Below are 10,364 nucleotides of genomic sequence, written 5' to 3'. Positions count from 1 at the left end.
TTTTTTTAATGTATTTCTAGTTTTTTTTTTTTTTTTTAATAAGTTGTTATATCATTTATAAAATATTGGTTGCTAAACAGGTTGAAATATAAAGACAAAAAACAGTCCTTTATCATAGCTAGTTTGAGGGGAAATACTACTCTAAAATCTAGACTGTTTTGAAGTTGACGAGAATAGAAGTAGCAGAGCTCACAGGGTATGCCCGTGGTCACACTGTTCTCCAATGGGGCCCTACCATTTCACCCTCTCTTCGGCACTCTCTGAGGTCTGAGTTTTGTGCTGCTATAAGTTGAGTTCCCAGTTTTGCATCCTCTTCAACTCTTGGAGTTAGTAGACTTTTAAGTATGTGTTAGTTTGATGGTGGTGGGAGAGTGTTGTATGTGCGTTTGAATTTCCCTCGTAAAGGGAATATTGCATACTAGGCATTCCTTTTTGTATATAAATTGCCTGCTGATACCCGTAGCTCATAATTTGATTGCTTTTTTAAAAAATTGATTTGTAGTTTCTTTTATATTCTGAATACTAATCTTTTCCCAGATTTATACATTGCAGATAATGTTTCCCAATTTTTGACTTGTCTTTGAACTTTATGGTATCTTTGACATACATATTCTGATGAGTGAATATTGCATTAGCCATTTCCTTTCCAGGTTTTCCTTATCTTTAAGAAGTCTTCCCCCCCACACCAAAGTAATACTTTTATTGTGACAGTTTTTAATTTTTGCTTTTATATTTAGGTTTTTAATCCATCTGGAATTTATTTTAGTGTCTAGTATGAAATAAGGATTCCATTGACTTATTCAAACTCTTTTCCTCTACTTATTTCTGATATCTGTTGTGTATCGTGGTGCTATATATAATTTGTCTGTTGCTAAGGTCTCTATTTTTTTCCTTTGTTTTTTAAAGTCTAGCCTTCTTTAGTACTACCTTATTTTAATGACTGTAGTTTTTATGTTTTCTTTCTGTGTCTTGGTAGAGAGAGTTTCTCTTTAACTATTCCTATTAACTGTTCTTAATTATTTCTGAAATTGCACAATCTGGGTCCTTTATTCTTCCATATAAATCTTAGAATCAGGACCTCAAATTGTGTAAAATATTGTTTTGGGATTGTGATTGGAATGGCACTGAATATGTACATGAATTTGGAGAGAATCTATGTCTTTCTGATACTGAGTCTTACGTTGCTGTTAAGTTAGCTCTAACTTAGTGCGACTGCATCATGCACAACAGAAGGAACATGATTGCTCAGCCTTGAGCCATCCTCAGAATTTGTATGTGTGAGCCCGTTGTTGTTGCCACTCTGTCAGTTCATCTCATTAGGGGTCTTCCTTTCTTGTTGTTGATCCTCCACTTTATTAACAATGAAGTTCATCTTTAGGGACCATTCCTTCCTGACAGCATGTCCAGAATATGAGAGTCAAAATCATTATCCTTTCTTCTAAAACAACTTCCAAAAACAGATGTGTTCTGGCAGTCTGTGGCCTCAGTATTCTTCACTAACACCATAATTCAAATGCATTAATTCTTCTACAGTTTGCCTTCTTTGTTGTTCATCTTGTGAGGTGATTGAAAATGCCATGCCTTGGGGCAGGCCCACCTTAGTCCTTACAGTGAACTCTTAGCTCTTGAACACTTTTAATGCAGTGTGTCATTTGATTTGTTGACTGTTATTTCTATGAGCATTGAGTGTGGATCCAAGCAAAATGAAGTCTTTGACAACTTCAGTCTCTTCTCTGTTTATCACAATGTTATTTGTTATCTAGTTGTGAGGATTTTTATTTATATTTACAGTGAAGTGCAATCCGTAATGTAGTCTTGGATCTTCATCAGTAAATATTTTAAGTCCTCATTGCATTCAGCAAGCAAGGTTGTGTCAATCTGCATGTCATAGGTTGTTAATGAGTTTTCCAATTCTGATGCCAAGCTCTTCTTCATATAACCCAGCTTCATGAATTACTTGCTCAGCATACACATTGAATAAATATGATGAACGGATACAACCCTGGCACACACCTTTCCTAATTTTAAACCATTCAGAGTTCCTTGGTTTGGTTCCAGTAACTGCTTCATGGAGTCCTGGTGTGACGCTCTGGGCTAATACGTCAGAATGCAAAATCATTTCAACTGCAAGGTCAGCAGTTAAAGCTCACCAGCCGAAACCCTAAACAGGGTCACTATGGGTTGGAATCGACTCGACAGCACTTAACAACAACAAGTCTTTATACAGGTTCCTCATGAGCAAAATTAAGTGTTCTGAAATACTCCTTCTCCACAATGTTGTGCATAGCTTGTCATGATCCTCACAATCAAAAGCCTTTGCACAGTCAATAAAACACAGGTAAACATCTTTCTGGTATACTTTGCATTCAGTTAAGATCCATCTGATGTCAGCAGTGATATTCTTTGTTTCATATCCTCTTCTGAATCCATTTAAATTTCTGGAAGTTCCCTGTCAATGTATTGCTGTAACCATTTTTAAATTCTCTTCAGCACATGATATTAATGATATTGTTTGATGATTTCTGCATTTGATTCAGTCACTTTTCTTTGAAATTGGTTGGCCAGGTAGTTGTCTTCCAGATTTCTTGGCATAGACGAGTGAGTGCCTCCAGTGATGTATAAATTGCTGTAACATTTACCTTGGCATCCTGTCTATTTCTGGAACCTTGTTTATGCCAGTGCCCTCACTACAGCTTAGGCTGCTTCCTTCAGTGCAATCAGTTCTTGATTATATGCTACATCTTGAAATGGTTGAACATTACCCAGTTATTTTTGGTACCATGACTCTATTCTTTCCATCTTCTTTTGATGCTTTCTGCATCATTCCATATTTTGCCCAGAGACTCCTTCAGTATTTTAAGCTGAGGCTTAAAATTTTTCTTCAGTTTGAAAAATATTGAGTGTGTTTATTCCTTTTGTATTTCTAGCTCCAGGTCTTTCATTATAATATTTTACTTTCTTTCTGAGCTGTCCTTTGAAATTTTCTGTTCAGGTCTTTTACTGCGTCATTTCTCCCTTTCGTTTTAACTTCTCTACATGTAAGGAACTCTGGTAGCGTAGTGGTTACGAATCGGGCTGCGAACCTTAAGGTCAGCGGTTCGAAACTACCAGTCACTCCGCGGGAGAAAGATAAGGCTTTCTACTCCCGTAAAGATTTACACCCTCGGAAACCCTGTACAGGGTCGCTATGGGTCGGACCCGACTCGATGGCACTTAACAACAACAACAACATGTAAGAACAAGCTTGAGTCTCTTCTGATACCTATTTTGGTCTTTCCTTTCCTTCCTGTCTTTTTAATGACCTAATGAATGACCTTTTGCTTTCTTCATGTATGATGCTGTTTATGTCATCCCACAGTTCTTTGGTCTTTGGTCATTAATGTGTAATGCATCAAATGTGTTCTTGAAATGATCTCTTAAATTCAGGTGGAATATATACTCAAGGCTGGTTTTGAATCTCGTGGAGTTGTTTTAATATCCTTCAGCTTCAGTTTGAACTGGACTCTGAGCAATTGATGGTCTGATCCACAATCGCCTCCTGGCCTTGTTTTAGTTGATGATACTGAGTTTCTCCATGATCTCTTCCCACAGCTGTAGTCAACTTGATTCCTGTGTATTGCATCTGGCGAGATCCATGTGTATAGTTTCCATTTATACTTTGAAAAAAGGTCTTATGTATCTATTATATTTTTCCATTTGTGAGAAATATCTTCCCCCAAAAGTTGAATAATTTCCTTCTTAAATTTCTTACACATAAGTGTGTTTGTAGATTTTCTGTTTAAGCAATCTTGCTGAGAATCCTCTTATTTCTAATAAACTCTTGGCTCTCTCAAGTGGGCAATTATATCATGTTTAGGTAAGGACAGTTCTTTTCTTTCTATGTAATCCTACATCTTTTCTTCATATCTTACTGATTCAGGCAGTATTTATTAATACAGTGTTGAGGAGAAGGGAAATAAAAAAGATGGCTGGCATTCCTGTCTTTGAAAGGAAATAATCCCAATAATGTTTGCTGTCTTTAACTTTTATTAGGTGGATGTAGATTTTCTATTATTGAATTATCTTTGCATTCATGAGATAAAACTAGTTGCTCATGATGTATTGGGTTCTCCCTAATTCATTTCTGTATATTGTTTACTAGTAATTTCTTTAGGATTTTGCTTTTATTTTTTATAATAAGAGAGATCAATTTATATTTTTCTTTTCTTGTACTCTTACTGTCAAGTTTCTTTGTATCATGGTTACATTTACCTCAAGGAGTTGGCAGGCATCCTCTCTTTCTGGTTCATTTTGCATATGATCTATATCCTCTTCTGTAGATTTGCTGGACTTGCTTGTAAGTTCATCTTTGTCTAGTGGGATTGGAACTTTTAAATTTCTTTAATGGATGTAGGTCTACTCAGCCATTTGTTGTTTTTTGAAGTCCACTTAAGTAATTATATGGGAAAGTGATGACTTCATAGAATAAGCACTGGACTGAGAGCCACAAGGTCAGTGGTTTTAGCCCACCAGCCGCTCCATGGGACAGAGATGAGGCTTTCTGCTCCCACAAAGGCTGGAAAATTCAGCCTCAGAAACCTTATTCACGGTCACTTTGAGTAGCAGCTGAAAAAAAGTGATTAATTCTGTGGGGAGCTTCAAAACGTTTGTGGAAAAATCAAATTTAAAGGTATTGGAATTTTCCGTCAACTTTTAGAAGCCCCCTCATAGTTTTTTAGAAAGTTGTCCGTTTTCTAAAATTCTGAGTTTGGGGACATACATGTATAATATTCTCTTACTATTTTTAAATGCACTACAGCATCTGGATGACCCTTTGTCTGCCCAGTTTTATTTGTCTTTTCAGAGAACTGGTTTTAGACTTTTGTTTGTTCTGTTGAGACTTTCTTTTTAATTATATTATTTACTTTTTATTTTTATGTTCTTTGCGTTTACTCTCTGGTTCTTTTCTAACTTGTTGAATTAGACACTGAATTCATTAGATTTCAGTCTTTTCTAATGAAAGCATTTAAGATTATAAAATATCTTCTAAGAACTGTTTATCTATATCTCACAAGTTTTGAAATGCAGATTATTTATTGGGATTCAGTTATCATTCTTTTAAAACTTTTTCCACTGTTATTTTCTGTAGCCCATGAATTATGAGTTGTACATTTTTCAATTTTTGGTTGAGGGATTTTAGGGGCTGCTGTTTATTGTTGGTTTCTAGTTTTTAGTGCATGTGGTCAGAGAAAATGATCTGTTAAATGGGTCTCTTAAGTCAGTCTCTGTTGGAATTCATAAATATCTGCATGGTCATTTTTAATAAATACTCTGTGTGTCCTTGGGAAGATTGAATGTGTCTTCACTAGTGTGGATGCAGGTTTCTCTTGTCCATTAGATCAAGAATTGTGTATTCATATCTATATTCTTCCAAATTTTGCCCTCTGGAGCTATCAGTTAACTAACAGAGAGAGGTGTGTTTTCACTAGGACCACATGTGTTTTTGTTTTTCTTTTTATATTTTGGAGCTATCTCATTAAAGCATTAGGTTCAAGATGGTTCTTCTCCCTGGAGAATTGTACCTGTTATATGTGTTTCTTCCAGGAAGCCTTCCTTGGTTTAACTTATCTCCCTTATTCTTTCTTTCCCCTTCCACCTGGTATAATTGTCCGTTGCTGCCATTCATGTATGTTGCTCTCTTTTGGTTCCGTGGTACTTTCTTTCATAAAGTATCTTTTTTCCCCCATTAGTTTGTGGACCATAGCTATATTGCCCCATGAGGGACTGGAACTGTTATTTTTGGATCCCCTCTTCCCACAAAATTTGTACTGACAAAATAGTGCATTGAACTAGAAACTCCTTTGAGTTGCTTATTGTCTGCTTAGATAAACCATCATGAAACAATTAGCCCATAGAATCTCACACAATGAAATGTTAGGCTGTGCTGCTGAGTTGGAGTACCGCAGGAGCAAAGCCATGCGTTTGAATGTGTCTTCTTTTGTTGTGTAATTATAGAAGCAGAGAAGATTGCACAAGTGGCAAAAATTCAATTTCAGCAGAAGGTGATGGAGAAGGAAACTGAAAAGCGCATTTCTGAAATTGAAGGTACATTAGGGAGAGTAGAAGGCTGTGGCTATCTTGAACTGCTGCTATACCCAGGGAGTGGGGTTCTTTCTTGGGGTTGGGGTGGGCAACAAGGCCAATCTGGTCTAGAGAAAGTGGCTGGTAGTCTATACAGAAAACAACATCTATTGCTATTAAGTAGCTGTGTCTTGGTTTTGTTTGATTGTGGATAACTTGGCTTTTTATTTTCTTTCCTTAAATTTGGGCTCATTAGTTAACATTTATTTCTAGGCAAAGTATGAGAAGTACCTGTGATCAATTATAAAGAATGCACAAGATAATAAAACTTACCATCAGTTTTTTTCCTAGCTGTCAATCAACAACAACAAAAAAATTAGCTGTGGGAGTGGGGGGCGGAGGGGAGAGAAGCCCCAGTTTTCACAGAAGATATCAAACTCTTTGATTTCACCTCGTTAAAATGTAGTTCTTAATTCACAAGCAATCTTGAAAAACCAGACCCTAGTGAACCCATTTTCCTTCTGTACTGTGGCCTCCTGTTCTGAGGGGCTGGGTTAGCACAGTAGGCAGAGCAGGACATCCATGTCTAGACTTCCAGTTGTTCTTCATGAAACCTAGAGCTTGAGTGGAGAGTTGGGTGACAGGAGGAGGGCCACTAGGGGAGGAGAAAATGAGCAACGTCTTGTGGGAAATGAAGTGGGCGCAAAGGAGCTGAGAGTGAGTCTACATCCATAACACTGTTCCCCTTTGACAAAGCTGTCTGGGAACTGGGATTTGACAACTGTTCATCTTGTTGTCAATTTGTGAAGCAAAGGAAGCAATCAAATTACTAGGCAGTGGAGAAAGGGACCCTGCCTCTGGTAGAGTCACATCTTACCCATTGAGGGAGTGAATTGACAATGTCCTTTGTTTTAAACACCTTGACTCTCTTTGCTTGCTAGATGCTGCATTCTTGGCTCGAGAGAAGGCGAAAGCGGATGCTGAGTTTTATGCTGCACACAAACATGCCACCTCAAACAAGGTGACTGGCTCTCCATGACACTTTCCTAGTTGTACATTTTGGGGGTGCTGTCCCTTATGGGGAGCTCTAATAGAGTGATTTTATCCAGTGTCGAGGAAGGATAGTGAATGTCACACCCTCCAGAATCAGCCATCACTTAATAAGACCTACTATACACTCTCCAGGTTGAGGACTTTATAGATAGTCCCTTTTAAAGTAGGGAGCCCACAACAAAGACAGACAGATAAATAAGCAGATCATATGCCATTAATTCACTCAGTAATCAAGGAGGTTGAGGGTTTCCACCTAAAATGACTAGCATTGCTTCCCAGATAAGGTAGGTTTTTGGGGGGAGTTTTTTTGGCAGGTGCTAAGTTGGTTGGGAGCACAGTGGCTCTGTAACAGTGGACTGCGAACCACAAGGTCGATGGTTCAAACCCACAAGCCACTCCTCAGGAGAAAGATGAGACTTTCTGCTCTCACAAAGATTTACAGACTCAGAAGCCCTATACCGGGTTTCTATGAGTCGGAACTGACTCAGCAACATTTAAAAACAACATCAAGAAGTTGGCTTTGAGCAGTGTTTCTTATCAGAGACATTCTTAGTATTTTGAGGTGAGATACTTTTTCATGGTTAAAGACGATCTCGTGCATTGTACAATATTTTGTATCCCTGGCTCTTGTCCATTAAATTTCATTAGTGCTCACCTGTCGCTTATTGCCAAACTTCACCCTCTTCACATGCACATTTCCAAATGCTCCCAGTTGAGAACTGCTTGTTATCGGATATAAAAAGTAATTCCAGGCATGAGGAATGTGTGCTGACTAGAGAGGAAGGAGTTAGGGCAATGGATGGGAACACAATATAAGTACTAGGGTAGATTTGCTTGAGAATATAGACCTAGGGAACAGGAGTTATTTAACTAAGAAGTAGCTCCACCTCAAACAGTATTCTAAGTATTCTAAAGACCTATAAGGGTATTATTTATAGAGTCAAATGGAGAAAGTGTTGAGATAGAAGTTGCTAACATACACTATCGTAGCTCAAGTCAAGATATACGAAAGAAGACAGGACTTAACACTCAGTTTTGTAAGGACAGCATGATCTGTACTCAGAAGAAATTACTAGACTTGGTAGGTAGACAGAATGAAAGTTGTCAGTACTTTTAAAACAAATATAAATTAGAAATAACATGCTTGATGCAGCAACAGAATGGAATTTGGTCAAGATGAAGCAACATGGGAAATTGCAGTTTCTGAAACTGGCTTTCTAAATATGTAATGGGAGATGCTGGCCAGGCACAAGTTCAAGACCCTGTCATTGAAGTTGACCTTAGGCCATTTTGAAAAATGTTACTCAGATATCAAACTGGATTTCAAATGCTTTCAGAAATAATTTGGTTAGGTATTGTGAGTAGACTTGGTTAGTGTTTTGCCAGAGGATATGAATCAGCCAAAGAGGAAGAGAGGTCCAGGGCATCAAAGATATCAGAATGCAGAAAAAAAAAAAAAATACTTGGACAAAATGTTCGTTTGTTTAGAGGACAGACTGACACTCTAGGAGAGGAGAAGATTATTAGGCCAGGTTCTGATGGTCTTTTGGAGGAGCATCTATACATTCCAGGAAACACTGGAAATGAGTTTTAATTAAACTCAGAAAGATCTGAATTGGCTATATCGTGGCACCATGATTAAAACAAAACACTGCAGCAGGTGGTGGAGGGAGATTTGTAGGAAGGTGGTTGACAAGCAACTGCTCATCACAAACTGTTTAAACAAGCAGCTTTTAGGTAAAAACAAGAGGCCAGACTAGTTGATTTCTTGAGATTTTTGCTAGTTCTGAATTTGGTCAAGAAAAGCAGAATCAGGGTGGCTGATTATAAAGTTATGAACCCAGGTAATTAAAATGTCATTCATTGGTCCACTGATGTTAAAAGGAAATTGAAAAGTGGACTAGACATTGAGAAGTAAGAGTTTTTGTTTTGATAACTCTAAAATAAATTATGGCCCCTTCCTCTGAAGCTCTTATCACCCCCACCCATTGACCTGTTTACCTTCCTCTGAATCTGAAATTCCAATGGATTCAGCTAGACAAAAGGAATGAGAAGTGTATGTGGTAGACCCTAAATCACTGTAGAAATGTTAGCACTATTAGGACGTTAGCAGGTTCTCCTGCACTGGGACAGGACTTTGTTCAAGGAGCTTCAAGACTTGTCAGTGTGATACTCAACACCCCAAAGTGAATGAGGTAGGGTCATTGGCAGCAGTTCACAGTTGAAATGATATCTCAAGAGCCATAGAAAAAGGATCTGGGGAAGAGAGAGATGACTGTTGCACAAGTGTCCTAATGCTTTTGCTCTTGTTTGCCCCTACACAGCACAAATTGACCCCGGAATATCTGGAGCTCAAAAAGTACCAGGCCATTGCTTCTAACAGTAAGATATACTTTGGCAGCAGCATCCCTAATATGTTTGTGGACTCCTCTTGTGCTTTGAAATATTCAGATGTTAGGACTAGAAGAGAAAGCTCTCTCCTCTCTAAGGAGACTCTTGAACCCTCTGGAGAGAGTCCTATCCAAAACAAGGAGAGCACAGGTTGATGCAAGCAGTGGAAATGTTCTCCTGTACCAAGCTGTGGCCCAAAGGGGTTAAGTGGGAACAATGGGTATCAACTCTTCAGATTTACAGAGAACGTGTGTACGTCGTCTGTTCTGCCTCTCCTGTGATAATCCTGGTTCATCAACTCGTTCTGCCTCCTGTGGTAATCCTGGGTCATGCAGGATAGAACCAGCTTGTCTGGCACTCAAGTGGTCTTTTTGGCTGCAGTTTTATCAAGTATTTTTTATATGTTGTTTTCTCAACTGGTACTCACGAATGAGGGAATGTCTGATGCTAAGATACTGCCTGCACTGGAATGTTAAATACTAAATCCTTAACAAGCTGTGTTTTCTAACCTGAGATCTATTGACTAATGTTTACAGTGGTCTCTGGGGAAATGTGTGCTCAGCCTTTCTAGAGATAAAGAGGCCGGAGGGAAGACAGCCAGGATTGATAAGTGTAAAGAAGACTGACTGCACCCCAGGCTCTCTTTCTGGACCCTGTGCCAGCCTCCATCTTGTCTTTAACATCCAGGCCGCTGAGGTCCCCCAGGAAATGACCTTCCATTTGAGCACTCATTTACTTGACGTGATTTACATCTTTCTGTTTTCCTTCAGTTTGCTTGGTGGCCTGTTGGCACATGCACCTTGCTACCCAACCAGAGGTTCCTTGTAGAGAGTCCTGATCACATGTTTACTGCATTAATA

At 38.5% G+C, this 10,364-nt stretch overlaps 1 protein-coding gene across 1 annotated transcript in view; it reads left to right on the top strand.

The window, feature by feature from the left end:
* The window catches only part of ERLIN1 (ER lipid raft associated 1), a 38,168-nt gene extending 28,509 nt beyond the window's left edge, over positions 1-9,659 (top strand). The window contains exons 10-12 of the mRNA XM_006831243.1: positions 5,995-6,084; positions 7,002-7,081; positions 9,438-9,659. Coding sequence (XP_006831306.1) covers positions 5,995-6,084; positions 7,002-7,081; positions 9,438-9,659 — 392 coding nt within the window. The remainder of the gene's footprint in view (positions 1-5,994; positions 6,085-7,001; positions 7,082-9,437) is intronic.
* The last annotated feature ends 705 nt before the right edge of the window (positions 9,660-10,364 follow it).

Source organism: Chrysochloris asiatica, unplaced genomic scaffold, assembly GCF_000296735.1.
Source record: "Chrysochloris asiatica unplaced genomic scaffold, ChrAsi1.0 scaffold00003, whole genome shotgun sequence".
NCBI lineage: Eukaryota > Metazoa > Chordata > Mammalia > Afrosoricida > Chrysochloridae > Chrysochloris > Chrysochloris asiatica.
The sequence above is the reverse complement of the archived record's forward strand: the minus strand, read 5'-3'. Positions and strand labels throughout refer to the sequence as shown.